At 40.0% G+C, this 17,390-nt stretch overlaps 1 protein-coding gene across 1 annotated transcript in view; it reads left to right on the top strand.

The window, feature by feature from the left end:
* LOC149144492 (uncharacterized) overlaps window positions 1–13,808 on the top strand; it is a 219,237-nt gene extending 205,429 nt beyond the window's left edge. The window contains exons 9-10 of the mRNA XM_089448782.1: window positions 10,881–11,081; window positions 13,326–13,808. Of these exons, the coding sequence (XP_089304908.1) occupies window positions 10,881–11,081; window positions 13,326–13,466 (342 nt within the window). The 3' untranslated portion in view covers window positions 13,467–13,808. The remainder of the gene's footprint in view (window positions 1–10,880; window positions 11,082–13,325) is intronic.
* Window positions 13,809–17,390: the final 3,582 nt, after the last annotated feature.

Genomic DNA, 17,390 nt, shown 5'->3' on the forward strand with positions numbered 1-17,390 from the left:
CAACTGTTCACTGGGAAGCAGAAGCTTGCTGCCCTTCCTCTACAACCTGTTATTGTAGAGGCACCTTTTCAGCATTGGGGTCTGGACTTCATAGGGAAGTTCCATGAAAATTCTAGCAATGGCTACTCTTGGATTTTGACTGCTACTGATTATTTCACTAAATGGGTCGAAGCCATTCCTGCTAAGAATGCCACTGAAAAGGTGATTATGGATTTCATTGAGAACAATATCATTACTAGATTTGGTGTCCCAGCTAAGATCACTACTGACAATGCCAAGGCTTTTAGTTCTTCAGAGTTTACATCTTTTTGTTTCAAATATGGCATTGTCTTATCTCATTCGTCGAATTACTATCCTCAGGGTAATGGTTTGGCTGAATCAAGTAATAAAAATCTCATAACCATTATCAAGAAAATAGTAGGAGATAACAAGAAGTCTTGGGACAGCAAAATCAAGTATGCTTTGTGGGCAGACAGAATTACTAAGAAGAAATCTACTGGTAAATCTCCCTTTGAATTGGTTTATGGCTTGAATGTTACCTTACCTGTGCACCTAAGATTGCCAGCTTATCAGCTTCTCCAAAATTTTTCCGATAATAAAGATGTTGTTCAGAATAGGATAGATCAGATTGTGGAATTGGATGAGGCTCGTCGGACAGCTTTTGAGACTATATGTAAAAATCAATCTAATATTAAGAAAACCTTTGATAAATGCTCTCGATCTAGATCTTTGCAGGTTGGAGATATGGTTTTACTTTGGGACCGCAAAAATGAAAAACCGGGAAAGCATAAGAAGTTTGATAGCGTGTGGCTGGGACCATACATCATTAGAGATATAGCTGGGCCAAACTCATTCTACTTGAGCAGATTGGATGGCGAACCACTTGATCTACCAGTGAACGGCCAAATGCTCAAGCTGTTCTTCAGAGATGATATCTGATGCCATGGGGCATCTTTTGTATTGTATTTCTATCCCTACTCCTTGTCTTTTCAGCATTTCATTTCTGTTTTTAGGATTAGATTTACTTTTCATGTTATTAGTTAGTCAATAAATGAAGAGCTTTTATCTTTCCTGTACTTAATGTATATGATGATTTTGGAATGGACGCTACTTATTTTCATTTGTGTGTTGTATGGATGCAGATTCTGGATTCTCACATTCCTACCAGTGCAGCAACGTGTCCCCAAGTAGAGCCAGATGTTGACCACTACTGGTCAACTGCCCATGCAGTACGCCTCCTTTCTGTTGGCAGAGAGGGGTAGCTCCTGAACGACGTGTCCGTGCCAGCCTACAGTCATCAACAGCTTGATCATTTTTGTTGTAAACCCAGTCTGCATGTATGAATTGTAAATAATCTAAGCAGATCAGAGTCATGTATGTAGAATTGCCTAGGTGGACCTGACTTTCTAATGATGATCTGCGTCCCGGGAGGTTTTTAGTCTCACCGATCCATGGATCGGCAGAGTTTTCCTTCAAACCCGACCCCAAAGCCGGGATGCATTTTGTTATTAGGACTTTAGGAGAATCCTAGCATGTCAATCTGCTAGATTATGGTTGTGTCGCAGAACTGGGTGTTCTATGAGGGTCTGTATTAAGTGGATTCATCCCTTTGAGATGTAAATTGTAAAAAATCATGATGAAATGTGTCTTGAGGGTTGAAAATGTTGTAAATCCCCTCATGAGTCCTAGGTCCTACGTCCTAGGTGATGTTTCCAACGGCTTGGTTTGATGATCCATCTTAAAATGAATTAAAAATTAAAAAAAAATGAATAAAAATAATAAATTAAAAAAAAAAAATAATAATAATAATAATAATAAAAAATAATAAAAAATTAAAAAACATAAAGCAAAAACCCTAAGCAATAAAATAATAATATTTTTGTAAATGCATGCAAATAATTTTTTTTAAAAATAAAATCGACGGATGAGATTAAGGGATGTCTTAACCCTCATCGACGGTCGAGATCGCTTCAGCATAGATCACCCAAAACTAGCCGTTGGGATCATTTCCTTTATATAGGGTCTTAGGGGGTCATTTTACGTTTTTATCTGATCTGTGAGTCTGTACTGAGAAAGCTCTCTTGTAATCTGATTTTCTGATTAATAAAAAGACTTTGGGGTTCAAACTGGCTGGTGTTACTCTCTGGAATTGCTGTGAGATTTTTGCTTTTCTGCATATTTCAGTTTTCAGCAGTTAAAATAGCTGGTTTTTCAGAGCATTGTGAGTACAGGTATCTTGCTCACGTGCTAGGGTTTGAATGTTGTAGGGTTTCTGAAATAATGGCAGGTATCTCCATTATTTCTTGAAATCTAGCAGCATTTCTTGCCCTCTTTGCTGATGTTTGCTTGAGGTGTGCAGGAAAACTTTAGGTGAAGGGTATTTGTGGGCGTTTGGGGAAGTTCTGGGCTGAACCAGCCGACTCCCACAGGCTGTTCTGTGCAGAGCCCAGCTGATTGTGCCCTGGGTTAATTATTTAAAGTTCATTTTCTGTTTTACAGGAGAGATTTTTCTTTATTTTCACAGTAAAGTTCAAATTATGATATATTGAAAATGTTACTGCAATCATGGTTAAATCTGGCTGTTCTAGAGCTGTAAAATTTTGATTTTAGGCGAATTTTCAAGGGTTTTACTGCAAAATTTTGTGTATGTCCGCCAGATTTCGTTTTCATCTTTGCAGATTACAGGTATATCTGATCTAGGAATTTTTCAAGGTTGCTGGAGCGGGAAGAAATTCAAAATTTTGTACTGGGTTCAAAGCATTATCATAGTTCTGCCCCTCAGCCTACAGCCGTCTCAGATCTGAGCAGTGTTAAGAAGGCTGAATACTTTCAAACAGCGGCGTGAAATCATACCAGGTAGCAAAATCTGATTTCAAGCCTAAGCATTCAGGTGAGTTTCAAAACGCCGTCATTTGAAATACACGCAGATTTTTTTTTCCTCAATAGGCGTAAGGAGAAATCGTTTCCTTTTGGGTGCAAATGTAAAAGCAACTGCAGGGTTTCACGTTCGATTCAGATTTCGTTTCATTAAAATTATAATAAATCGACCCTGTATATATTTCTTTGAAACGCTCGTTGTTTGGTTTCAGTTCAGTTTAATTTATATTCATCTGCGGAATTGAATCGCGCCGCCAGGTTCCCCATCCCTTTCCAAGCTGCCGTTTTCACCATAAGCCAATCGACCCTCATTTTTTCTTTCAGCAGTTTTACCTGCATTGCATATAAATCGGTTTGAATTTTTTTTGTGCGGGCCAGCATTCGTCATTTCCATCAAGCCGCAAGCTAGCCAGCATCACTGGCCTCTTCTCCTTACGTCGGTCCTGTACCCCTCCGTCTGGTCCGCGTGCCTATCGTTTCGGCCCTCCACCTGCACAGCATCACGATTAAGCTTCGAAACCGGGTCGTTTATGTGTTTCCGCCGCCGTCGGTTGTCCTGGTCGAGGGTTTAGGTTCTCCGCGTCGAAATTTTTCTTGGTTTGCTGTAGCTAAGGGTCACGTATCATATTTGGCGTTTGGATTTTCGGTTCCAAGTCGTTTGAGCTGCTTCCATTAGCGTAGTCGTAGGGTTAGCATAGTTTTGTTGTTTCTTTTAAATTTTAGTTTTAAGAGTAACGTGTATCATTGCCATATAGATTTTAATTATTTCCTTAGTTTTAGTTTAGATTTGTAGGGTTTGTTTTATTTAAAATTTTCACATTTGTTTTAACATCTTCATAGTTTATATATGGTTGTAGTTTTATTTATATTTTTATTTAGTTAATGCTTTAGATTTTTTAAAAGTTTTAGATCTTAGTTTTTTTTTTTTTTTAAATATAATATAAAAAAAAAAAAAAAAAAAAAAAAAAAGGGAAAAATAACAAAGAAATAGTTTAGTTCTAGATTTATTCTCTTAAATCTCTTTTTTTTATTTTTTTTTTAGATTTTGCTTAGTAAAAAAAAAATAAAATAATAAATTTTTTTTTTTGGAAAATTTATTTTGCCAGTTTCAGTGTTTTTATTCATGCTGTATCTTTCACGCTGAGATCTGAACACAAATAGATATCTGGATTCACTGTTATTTAAAGCAATTTATTTCTCTTAGTTTGCTGGATATCGTTATTTGAGGAGCTTTGTGGTTTTTTTCTGGATATTTAAAGCATTGTTCTGATCATTTGATGATAGGTGATTGCTGTTTATGATTTATGCTCTTATATCACCTAGAAAGTAATCATTTAGGCACCAATCTCATAAGGCACTGGTCTCCTCAATTCATCAAATCGTTTTAGTGCTTATCCCTATCGTGCATCTCGTCTCCCAGCCCAACTGTTTGGCAGTTGGCCTCCATCACCTCACAGGGTCTACCCCCCTTAGCCGCGGGAGACAGGCTTAAACGGAGGGATCGGGGATCAGAGTGACAGCCCCCGATCCGAGCGTTGTCGTGTCAATCCGCGCGACAACAGACTGTTCATAGCTTAATTTGATATTTTACATCCTTGTGACCATTGTACTAGTTTCCATGCTCTTAATATTTATAGGTATGATCAGCTATCACGCTTACCGTTTGTTTGCTTTTTGGTCCTTGATGATGGGTGGAGTGTCCACCCGAAACGTCGGACAAGGTAAACATCTACCAATTTTCTCCATAAGATACAAACAAAAATGGTTAAAGTACCTATTGAGAGGTGGCCCACTTTCATTCAAGAGGAGTTTTGAATGGTGAGAGGTGCATGATCGGTGCAAATGTTGGAGGAATGTGGCATATCATCATCAATGAGCAATGTGTAGGGCTGCTGGTTGGTTGGTTGTCCAAGATAGGAGAATTTTTTTTCTCCGATGGGGTTACCCATTTTGGTGGGTAATACCGTAATAGGCCTGATTGAGTAAAATGCATTTACAACATTACCCTGCATCTGATCCAAATGATCAGGCCTTACATCTATCCTTGATTTGCTTGGATGATTTGGATCGCCAATGCTAAATCCTTGCACCTTCCTTGGGTCCGATACACTTGAATATCTCACACCTCACTTGAGAAATTATGTTTCTCAATGACGTGTGCCATTGTATGGAAGATCTTTCTCTTCTTCTTAGCATTTCTTTCATCGTTTTCGTTGAGCTAAATCCCTAACCCTAGCCTCCAAAATGATGGATGGCCGAGTTTAGATCTCGCATCACTTGAGATCAACAATTGAGATTAAAACATGATCATTAAAGTAAATACTTTACTTTTCCTATTTTTCTTTAGCTAAATAGCTAACATAATTATTTATGTGCTTTTCCTAATAAGACTTAAGCTAAGTTACAATAGCAACATACTCGATAGTTGAGCAAGTGCTCTATGGAGACTTTGCGCAACTTCTGCACACCTAGACACTTCAGCTTGTGCAAAAGTACCTTCCTAAGCTACAAACATCAACACTCCCTCTTAGTGAGGGAGGTACTTTTGGCAATTGGAACAAGCTTTGATCTTGGAACTAAATTTGCTACCATGGTTGTTGCCTTTGAACTAGAAGCATTCCTTGCCACCTTGTTCAGAATCTTCCTCGAAGACCTACTCCCTTTGGACTTGTCCTGAGAAGCCTCCTGCTCCTAAACATCTTGTAAGGTCATCTCATACCAAGATACCTTCTTGATAGACTTGTTGAACGCTCCTCCCCACTTGAACCTGAAGATTGAATCCCTAGAAAATGCTCAACTTTTGGAGCTTCCTTCTCGTTCTCTGTTACTTTTTCCGTCTTTCCATTGCTTGAATAGGTTGGCCCTTTAACCTATGCAAGTTGTTCTCTCTAACTCCATTGATGCAACCATTGCCTGTGTTAGATCCCATAGGTTTAATCAGTGCTTGTCCATCCAGGAAGTTACAACAAAGCCCTTCTTCTCTATCACAAAGATAGAGAGCAAACTCTACCTAAGTTCCAACACCGATAGCACCTCTTTCACTTTCAACCAACCTTTTAATTCAAGTTGGAATATCACTGTTTCAACTCCCTTCATTGCATGTTTGGTATCAACACCATACTCCACATGCAACTTTGAGTCCCACTTGTCATGTTGTCAATCGACTTTCGTACTCCTATCATATGTCGCATGGGTCCATTATCCGGTAGGCATGCACTAGTTGGTATGGTGCTTGAGGAAAGGTAGGGAACAAGTGAATATTCTGTTTGAAACTTCCTGGAAAGCTCTTTCACCTAAGCTTTTGCAGACACACCTATAGCTGTCTGTGTATCCTTTTTGCCCTTACTCTCTGAACACCGTGAAGCAATGTCTTGTCTTATGAAATGCAAAGCACTTGACCTTAGTGAAGTTATTTTTCTTTGGTTGTGAGGTTGACTAGTCACTCTTGTTCCAATCTTTTCCTTTGCTCTTCATGTCTTACCGACAATATCTAGTTCTTGTCACCTTCTTGCTTGATGACCTTAGCCTTTGAATATACCTTCATCTCCTCCTAGATGCAATCATCCCATATCCTCTTAAATGAGGGCAAGTTCTCTTGAGCATAGATTCCTTTGATGAACGGATCCCACATCTCTAGGAAATCGTTTAGCGTCATATTCACTAACTCTGCATCATTCATCCTTTTCCCCATTGCTACAAGTTGATCACAAATCTGAATGATATTTATTAGTTAACTTGTCACTATTTTAGATATAGTCATCTGTGTAGGTCAAATCTTGTCCCTCAATGCCATTTTCCTGATAACAATCTTACTTTGGTATAGACCCACCAAGGCATCAAACATCTCCTTTGCTGACTTCTTCTTGGACAAGTGAGAAATCAAAGGTCTTTCACCGCGTACAAGATTTCCCTTTGTGCCTTTATCTCCCTCTTAGCTAGGGAAACCTTCTCCTTAGTCTCTGTCAGCTTTGGGATCACCTTCTCGACAATCTCCCAGAGATTGTTTTCCTTGAGAATCAAGGTGGCCTTAGCCTTCCAAGGCAAGAAGTTTGACACTCTATCCAGTCTGTCTTCAAACCGAAAAGCCACTGCATTCATCTTACCAAATCTTGTCGAAGATATGTGCTTAGTTTGTTAAACACTTTTAACTGAAGAAATGTGTGTGGTCCTTTAGGCACCCATTCAAACTAATTTGCTGCCACTTTGACTAGTATGGTCTCCCTGTCTCACTTTGATGATGTCAAACTTGTGACTACAAATTTCTAGTTGTTGTAATCTGCGACCTACTATCACCATGTTGTTGTAGGCTTTTGCATGAGCAAGGTTCCTCTGTAGCGGCTCGACTTTTGCACTTTCACTTGTGCATTTGGCGTCTCATTGCTTTGTGGTTGTCTTGACAACTATAGCACTCTCCTAGTGGCTTAGCCCTATGCCCCGCCTTCTTTGCCGCACCTAACAATTGCCCGTGTCACAATTTGTCTCTTGTTGGCTACGAATAGCAATGATGTTTTTTCTTGCGATTTGTCTTGGCTTGAATGTTGCCTGCGTCGATGTTGCTCCTTCCTACGCTTAACCTATGCCCTAATTCACAGATGCTCAACCTATGTCTGTTGTTACTTTTGCATTGTACTGACTGTTGACCCTCCACTTACTAGTTCCCTTATGAAAATCATGTCGGTTGGTTAGCTCGATCTGTTCACTTGAGGGTGTTGCTCCGTAGCCAAATGCCTATCCTTTTGTCCCGATGCTCGAATGCTACCTGTAGCGACTAGTTTTCTAGTTAACCACTTATCCCACAACTTGACATTCTTGCGCTTGCAACCTTGTGATCCTTAATTCATTGGAGTTGTTGCCGACCAATTATATTTGCACAACCCTGCGTTGCCTACCACACATATGGTTATCCCTCTAGCAGCTTGGACCGCTGACCAACTCTTGTGGGCCTTAACTTTTCCTCTACACACAAGGCCCTGCAACAATCTAATCTCACTACATAGTGGCTCTTGCAAGCCCGACACCACTTGTGTCTCCATTGTCGCTCATCGTAGCTTGCTCCCTGTGCCTGTAGCCTCAAACTACTTCCTTGGTGGCTAAGTGTGATAGCCTATGGTTGTTGACCATCATTGTGTAGGCCATTAGTGACCCACTCAACCGTCACTGTTTTCTTTATTTTAAATTTCATTCTTTACTCAATTGACACACAACCTTGGCCTTCGTATAGTGTATGGCCTTCGATTCTCTGGTTCTGGCCTAATTTTTTTAAAATTTTGTGCCTCGTGTGATTGCGATCTAACCTAGCCCTAGCGATGCCTATACAAACCTAGTACCCACAAAATTCTTGAGGCTAGTTTATCAGAGTGTAAGCTCTGTTACCATGTTAAATTTTTAATCTATCATTCAAAAATTAGTTCCTACTAGATTTATCACATGTCTAGCACATAAAAATACAACTAGGTTCTTAGCATAATTACTCAGTGGAAGCAAATTACACAACTATGTTGAAAAATCAAGGGGCAACTTAATTAGATGATATCTCTTAATTTAATAATTGCTTGTGATTTATTTTTACTTAACTTGATTATTTTCTTCTTTCTCTTGATTAGTAATGAGTTTGCTATCATCAAACAACTACCAAACAATGAAGATCAATGAGACAAGAGGACACAAAATATGGGTTGCAAGCTAGGGCCAAAACCTCTCCTTCTTGAGAGGAAAACACACAAGAATTTTTCTCTTCTTATAGAATGTTCAGATTATGAATTCCAAGACCTAAGACCCTTGTCAAAGACCCCTCCAAGGCCAAGCCAACTTTTCTTCTTGATGAGCAACTTTGACCCAACAACTTCCAACAACTTTGACCTAGCAGTGTCCAACAACTTAGACCTAGCAACTTCCAACAACTTCGACCTAGCAGCTTCCAACAACTTCGACTTCCCCATCAACTTCTTTTGCAACTTCGACTTCCCCAACAACTTCTTCTACAACCTCGACTTCCCCAACAACTTCTGCAACTTCGGTCTAGCAGCTACTTTAGAAACCCTAACATGAGAGAGAGAGAGGTCCAAAACTTCAATCTTGCTTCTCTTCTTCTCTTTGATTTTCACCCTTTTCCTTTATCTTGCAGCTTCTTTCTTCTGGAGATCGAACTTCTTTCTTGCTTGAATGAATGTCTCCTCAAATGAAGTCGAGGTTCCCTTATGTATAGGCTTCTTAAGAGGTTGAATTGCTGCCCATGAGGCCGACTTGATCCTTCTTGTAGGCTGTCTTGTTTTACAAGGTCTTGGAGGGTCTTTATGACATTTTTGTCTTTACAAAAAATTTCTTGACAAGATACAACATGCCCAAATGTGTCTTATGATAATGACTCTTTTGACTTCATAACTCTATGACAAACCTAGAATCACTCAATGGATGCTTGACCTATAAATAAATTTATCTTGAGTATGAAACCCATGCATCAAGAATGACAATAATAGATTTCTTTTCTCTTTAATATCAAATATATAAAATCATGGTTACAATAGACATTATGAAGACCGAACCTAGTTACACCGACACGTCTCAACAAACTAATCTCAATCACATGCGACACATACAAATTCTGTTCAACCAACAGTTCTTCATTAAATTAATAATCTGAACCTACTTGGGCTCCCCTCCTAGCATAATGGCTCAACTAAGAAAAATACATTTGCAACATACCCTACATCTGATCCTGATGATTATACCCTAGATCTGTGCTTGATCTGCTTTGCTGATTTGGATCTCCAATGTTGTACCCCTGCACCTTCCTCGGACCCGACACACTTGAGTATGTCACTCCTCTCTTGAGAAAATCTCTTTCTCAATGGCATGTGCCGTTGTATGGTGTGTCTTTCTCCTCTACTTAGAATTGGTTTTATAGATTTTCATTGAGCTAAATCCATAAGCTTAATCTCCAAAGTGATGCATGGGCGAGATTAGATCTTGCCTCACTTGAGATCAATGGTTGAGATTAAAACATAATCACTAAAGTAAATACTTTACTTTTCCTAAGTTTCTTTAGCTCAATAACCAACATAATTAATTATGTGCTTTTCCTAAGTTACAATAGCAACTCACTTGATAGTTGAGCGATCATCCCAAGGATACTTTGGGCGAATTCTGCATACATAGACACTTAGTGCTGTGCAGAAGTACCTGCCCGAACTACAAACATCAACATATGGATACTAGTTCAACCATATTTAACTGTATATATGAAAAATATGGTCAATGTGTATTGACCATATTTCAGTAGTAGTTTGGTTCTACTTCAGTCATATCACAACCACATTTAGGCATATTTTGTTTGACTTTTGCTGTATTTTGGATGTGCCCTCTCACATTTTGGCTGTATTTGGTTTTTTCAAATATGGTATCTTTTTCATATCGTATTGTATCCATATACATTTCGATAAGCATGTATGGTAAGTATGCTTAAATGTATTTTTATGTAACACAAGATGACAATTTTGTTTTTGAGAAAAGCATCATATATTACTTCATGGAAAAAAGAGTTAAATCAATCTAACAATAGGATTACAAGGAAATTCCCTTCCTAAATAAGCAAGAAATGGTAACATGCCTGTATAATACACGGGGATTCAACTTCTTTACAGAAAAGATAGGTTCTGGACATTACAGTGAGGAACCTTCAAACATGACATAACTTTCTATTGTCTATTCTCTGAAAGGTCAAATTTATATAATGCTGTAATGCTTTCCATAGCTTAGGCCATTCTTCAAAATTTGGAAGTTGGCTTTACTAAAACATACATCATTTCCCATTATCAAATGAATAATACCATACATCATTTCCCATTATCAAATGAATAATACCAACTGAATTAATAGTGATGAGAAGGATTCATTATGTCCCGTGAGGAATGCAATCTGTACTTATTAATTTATTTCTGTACAACAGATATTATTCCCTATTAAGATTTAATATATTGCTATTGCATCTGTGTTTGTTTTTGTAGGTACCTGTTACAAATTTCTTTGGATCAGTGATGGAAACAATTCATACCGACTCTGCATATGGTGGGTTTACCGGAAAAAATGTTGAAAAACCAGCTGTCTCATCAGTTCATTGTGATTCAGTTGATGAGAATCAGATTAAAATCTCCAGAGCATCACCTGGTCAGGTTGACCTTAATGACACACTCCCAATATATTTGCAGGTGAGGGGATTATTATCCTAATGTTCTTTTTAAATTCAGGAAATATAAACTTTGATTATTATTTTATATAATAATCAAAATTCAGGGCTTGGCTCAGCCTGCCGTCAATACTAGTCACACTTAGTGGGCTGGCATGACATTGTACCAGTTAGGTAATCACTACTCAATTATAGTCCTAGCCAGCTAACCATCACTGCCCCCAGTTCCCTATTCACTAGTTAACAATTTACAAATATTGTCTGATGGCCAAAGGCTAGACTGAAGTAATGTGACAAGGAAAACAAAAATAGAGACTTCACAAATGGATCCTACTGCCAATTTGAAGTCTTGTTAAGTAACCCTATCTTGATCTTCAGGACTGGCTTTCTGGGTGGTTAATCCTCTGTTTCAACCATGTAATTGACAGCTTTATGATCGGAACGAAGTTTCGCAGTATATCTATCCGCATTCTGGTTGCCTGTCTGTAGGACTCAAGAAAATTTCAACTTTACATTTTTTAGGACCTTGATTTTTCTCATGATTAGCAGATGACAGTGACAAGAATATGAATGGTTTTGAATTATGCTGCCTACGGCAATGCTGCTGCTGAGTCTGTGCATCTGTTTATGTCTCTTATCAAAGTTTCCTTTCCTCAGCTCTGCCAATATCCTTCATTGTCACCTTTAAGTCCTTGCCATGTTATGATTGCTTCCAAGTTGACTATTTATATCGATATTTTAATGATTAGTACAAGTTGGTTGGTTGAGAGATTTTCTTACGTGACCAAATTCATAGTTCTTGCAGTCATTCTATGTGGGAACCTTATAAAAAACAAAGGATGATTCATTTACAACATTCATAATGTTAACAATCGAATCATTTCTTGGGAGGGTAGCCTCATTTTTTTTTCCATGCTATCAGCATGTTTACTGCTACTACTGGGGGTATGGTCAAGACTATGATTTTCATAGAGTTCTATCAAGTTTCTTGCTTCCTTTAAAATGCCTTTTATTCCTAGGTGTTCTTAGAGGCAACTTTAACAAATATAATGGTCAGCAGCAAGTCTTTTTCAACTCTTTTACCTCTAGTTCTTTTCATTAAGCTCATCCATAGGCCTTGTCCTAAATCAGGCAGCTTTGCTTCATCATTGGAGGCTTGTTCCATAACTGACTTTCTGGCTTTCTGGCTTGCTAATCCTCTGTTTCAACTAAGTAATTGACAGCTTTATGATCTGAATGAAGTTTCACGGTATATATATCCTTAGTCTGGTTGTCTGTCTGCAAGACTTTGAGAAAATTTCAAGTTTAGATTTTTCAGGACCTTGATTTTTCTATTGATTAGCAGATGACAGTGACAAAAATGTGTATTGTTTTGAATTGTGCTGTCTACAGCAATGCTGTTGCTGAGTCTGTGCATCTGTTTATGTCTCTTATCAAAGATTCCTTTACTCAGCTCTGCCAGTAGCCTTCGTTGTGACCTCTAAGGCCTCGCCTTGTTATGATTGCTTCCGAGTTGAGTGTTTATGCCGACACTTTAATGATTAGCACAAGTTGGTCAGTTGAGAGATTTCCTAAGGTGACCAAATTCATAGTTCTTGCAGTCATTCTATTTGGGCACCTTATCAAAAACAAAGGATGATTCATTTACACCACCTTCATAATGTTTCAATAATTGAATCATTTCTTGGGAGGGTAGCCTCCTTCGTTTGCCATGTTATCAGCATGTTTAGTTCTACAACTGGGGGTATGGTTAAGATTATGATTTTCATGGAGTTCTATCAAGTTTCTTTCTTCCTTTAAAAATCCTTTTATTCCTAGGCTGGTGTTCTTGGAGGCAGTTTTAACAAATATAATGGTCAGCAGCAAGTCTTTTTCAACTCTTTTATCTCTAATTCCTTTCACTATGCTCATCCATAGGCCTTGTTCTAGATTGGGCAAGTTTGCTTCATCATTGTAGGCTTGTTCCATAACTCTGCAAGAAGCACAGATGATCTTTTCCTCTTGGTTACCGAGGATGCTTCTTAAACCTTTCCCTGGTTTCCTATTGGAGGCTGCATCAAACTCTTAAGTTTTCATAATTTTCTCATATGCTGTTCTTTTTAAAATGTAAAGATCTGGAGGCAGTCATGTATTAACATTTATCCTATATTTGAAGTTGCTGGAGTTGAATTTCTGGTTTGGACATTTTCCAATTTCTTTAGCATTTTAATAATGTGCAGTTTCTATGCTGACATACTTGATTGACAAATGTTGCTCTTGTCTTCAGGCTGAACACAATATGTTTATCCACTTGTGGCACCGTCTGCAACATTCTCTAGATGAGTTTGGAGACACTGATATGCAAATTCAGTATGGTCTTCTTGGACTACTATTACTTGTTGCAACAACCTCGTGGGTTTTCCACTGAACTTTCTAGGAATACTAATGACATTAATGCATATACAAAAGCATGCCTGTACATCAACATGCCGTTAGGGATATAATCAATTTCTTTACCCTGTATCCGGCTTACTCAAATTTCAAATAAACTGTAAAAGCATTCATTAGTTTTTCTCGTTTTCCAAGCTTAACAAGAGCCAACCTGTTTCTATTATTGGGTTGCATCTATTCTTTTATCAGAGAACTTGGTGAAATTATTGAGACTTCATGAAAGATAAATTGGAGTTAATGCTAAATTTTGCAGGAGTGTTTTGATCACTCTTTTGTGCACCTTTCTATTATACGGTTGAATGAATAAATATATTATATAGTGTGCACCTCCTTATTATTTGCTAGAATGAAGTAAATGCATTTATATGATAGAAATAAATGTGAAAATAGTGGCACTTCTATTAGCATCTTAAGTTGAGACTTACAATTAGTTGTGCTCATCCTGTGTTTGCCTGGCAGTGGCCTTACTGACATGTTTTCCATCTAGTGGCATGCTTTTTCAATTTGTCAACGTTTATCATTTAGTCTAGTATTTATCTTTCACTGTCTCTAACAAGATTGGTAACTCCTATCATCGAATTCTAAGAGTGCCCTTCTAAGTAATGGGCAATTTGTGTAAGTTGTGATGTGTGTGAAGGGAGATTTTCTCTATTTAAGGCCCTCACTGCTCATGTAAAGAATATGTTGGGTTTGATATGTGCCCTAGCTGCTCATCCCTTGCCCTATTGATAAAGTGGATGGTAGGTGTCCCCTCTTTCTAGGGGATTTTACCATATTTTCAAGATGTTCCCTTGGAAAACAAGGATGCCTAGATTTCCCTCAACCATCGCTAGGGTGTCTGGATGCCCCTGGTCTAGGGACAATTTCTGTCATGTCCCTTCCCAAAAACATTTGTAACAGGTTTTGTCTCTACACAATTTTTCACAATTTTGCCAAGGAAAAGGACCCAAGCAGTTTCGACTTAGGGACTTAGGAGAAATACAGACATATTAGTTTGCTAGTGGAAGGTGGGGGCCACCCACGTCGGAATACGTAATAGGCAATTCGAATTGGAGGGGCCCACATGAGGCAAAGGGAGGCCCACAAAGTCATAAGGAGGAAGAGCCTCTCACTTGGTCATTCATTCACTCTTGCATATCAAATTTTACTTGACTATTTGCTCGAGTTGCTTAACTGAGTCAACTCATTGTTCAACCACGAATCTCTCAAGCGAGAGATTCCACCTTACCTTCGGGGGACTATGAGTGCCACCCTAGGAAGGCAATTCCATAGCATCTTGAGGAGCACCAGGGAGTATTCACAACACATCCATTCAGCCATCACCAGGAAGTGTGTATTTCTGGGCCAACAAATAGAGAACACGCAGTAGAGGGAGGAGCTTCATTGGGCCAGCCATTAGTCGGGGAAACCAGGGAATTCGAAGGACATCATTGGGTCAGCACTCAGGAGGAGTTTTGGAGCAAGGGAGTGCAGCAAACAGGTAGTTCGAATTCCAGTCTTGGAGGACAACGCAGAGGGCTAGTCCAGGCAACACGTGGGTCTTGAGGGGAAGAGCTACAGCCCGGAATCACAGTTGGGGAAGGAAGGAAATTCATAGGAGGGCTCATCCCAGTGATTTGGGGTAGTTTTTGGGAGGTTTTCCAGCTTCATTCCAATAGGCCGAGTTTTGTAGTTGCAGCTGAGGTTGGGCTCCTTGGGGGTCGAATTTCAGAAGTCTGAACTAGGCCAAACCCACCCTTGGTTTTGGTGGGTTTTGGCTAAGGATCCGGGAATTGAAATCTTATAATTTTCTAAGCATGGGAAGCAGTGTTTCCAACCCTTTGATTCCAGTAGACAGTTGAATTTCTGGGCAGCGCAGATCAATTTTGGTGCAGCAGTTGGGGCAACCTTTTGATCTGCATTTGCTCACCTGAGTTTTGTCACTCTTGTCCTTAGAGACAAGCCTAGGTGCACCATTCTATTTTATCATTGTATTTGCACCTGAAGATTTAATAAAATGGCTCAACGGTTATTTATTTCCAGAGTTGTCATGGGTATGTGATGTGTATTTCGTTTTTTTGATTGTTGGACTATTTGTTTGCTTTGTTTAGCACTTAATTTCCTGTTTAGGAACATTACAGTGGTATCAGAGCCTAGGTCTTGGATCAGCTGTGGGGATTTTCTCCTATGGGAGAAGGGGACCAGTAGAATATTACATACAGGAGGCAGAGGTACCGGAGCATAGAAAGAGAGTTTGAAATCTCTCCAGACACGGAGGATAGGGGAAAGTAGTGGTAGCAGAGGAAGATATGGTAGAGGCCAAGAGCAGGGAGGAGATGGATTTTGACAACCTCTTGAAAGCTTTGAATGATTTAGTAAAGGGGCAAAAAGAAATGCTAGAGGAGATTAAAATGCAGAATCGGGACAGAACCACCCCTAGGGGATTCTTATTTGGGGAAACATTTGGAGCATCTCAACAATTCAATCACCCTTCACCTACAACACAACCCCCATAAGCCAGTGGGCCAACTCGAGCCACATTGCCCTCTTTTGTGCTTGTGGCACAGATTGAACCAGCAGGGATGGAGGATCCTTCACAGATGGGAGAACACTTTAGAGAGTGGCAGTCTATGGGTGCAGACTTCAGGGAAGCACTCTCTTTCAGAGATTTCTGCAAGCTCAAGCAGAATGAGAAGAGCAAGGGCTATGGAGGACAGGGCACACAAAGCTATGAGCTACAGAGGACCATAGGGAGGATGTACTTCCCTACATTCGATGGCACTGCCAAGTGCACTGCTCAGGCCTGGGTTGAGAAGATGGACACGTATTTCCATCTCATCCAGATGACAGAGTTGGAAGCCATCAAGATGGCCGCACTGCACATGGAGGGGGGAGCCCACGACTGGTGATTTCATGGTTTGGCCACCCTAGGGCATGCCAATGTGGCTTCATATGAGGATTTCACCAGGAGGGTGGTGGAACGCTTTGACTAGAGGGATCTGGAGGCTCATTTCAGAGAGCCAACCCAACTTTGCCAGACAGGGAACCCTAGAGCAGTACATCTCGGAGTTTCTGCGAGTTTCAATGATGGTGTCAGACCTATCAGATGCTTGGAGGGTATACACCTTCATAGAGGGCTTACTCAAGCCCCTGCTTGGACTGGTGAAGTCACGCAGACCCTCCACGTTGTAGGAAGCAGTTATGTGCACCAGAGATTTGCAGGGGGGCATCCCCAAGACACGAGCACCTTTTCCCTAGAACGGGCATGACACTAGACCCCCACCACAGAGAACCCCCCAGGGACGGGGGTAGCGAGATGATGAGACACGGAAGGACCTCAGGAGGAGGAAGTTGTGCTTCACTTGTCGGGAGCCTTGGGCACCAAGCCATCAGTGCACTGCTGGCAAAGCACATTATACTGAGGTCTTTTCAAACAGTGATAAGGAGGATGAGATGGAGCAGGAGTGTGGTATGGGAGACAGTGAGAGTTTGGCAAATAGTGGGCAACCACCACCACCTCCACAGGGAGCGGCATCCTTTGCCCCATCCGGGGAGTCCTTGCTTCTTTATGTTCGATCCCCAAATTCTTGACATTGAGGATCAGAGGCACTATACAGGGACAACGGGTGTCAGTCTTAGTTGACTGTGGGGCTACCCACAACTTCATAAATGCCCAGTTGGTTTAGAGGAGGGGCCTCACCACGACCAAGTTTGAGGGCTTTTTAGTTCTTGTACTAGGTGACCGTACCATGTAGTGCACTCGGTATGTGGCCGCTTTGACAGTAGTTATGGGGAACTACTCTATGACAGACCATTTCTTTGTGGTCGATGTGCCAGAGACCAACATGGTGATGGGTGTCTAGTGGTTGTACTCCCTTGGGCGAGTCACCACTGATTGGAAGAAACAGGAGATGGAGTTCAA

Source organism: Pinus tabuliformis, chromosome X (genome assembly GCF_031772625.1).
Source record: "Pinus tabuliformis cultivar Carrire ecotype Pingquan chromosome X, CPIR1, whole genome shotgun sequence".
Classification (NCBI taxonomy): Eukaryota; Viridiplantae; Streptophyta; class Pinopsida; order Pinales; family Pinaceae; genus Pinus; species Pinus tabuliformis.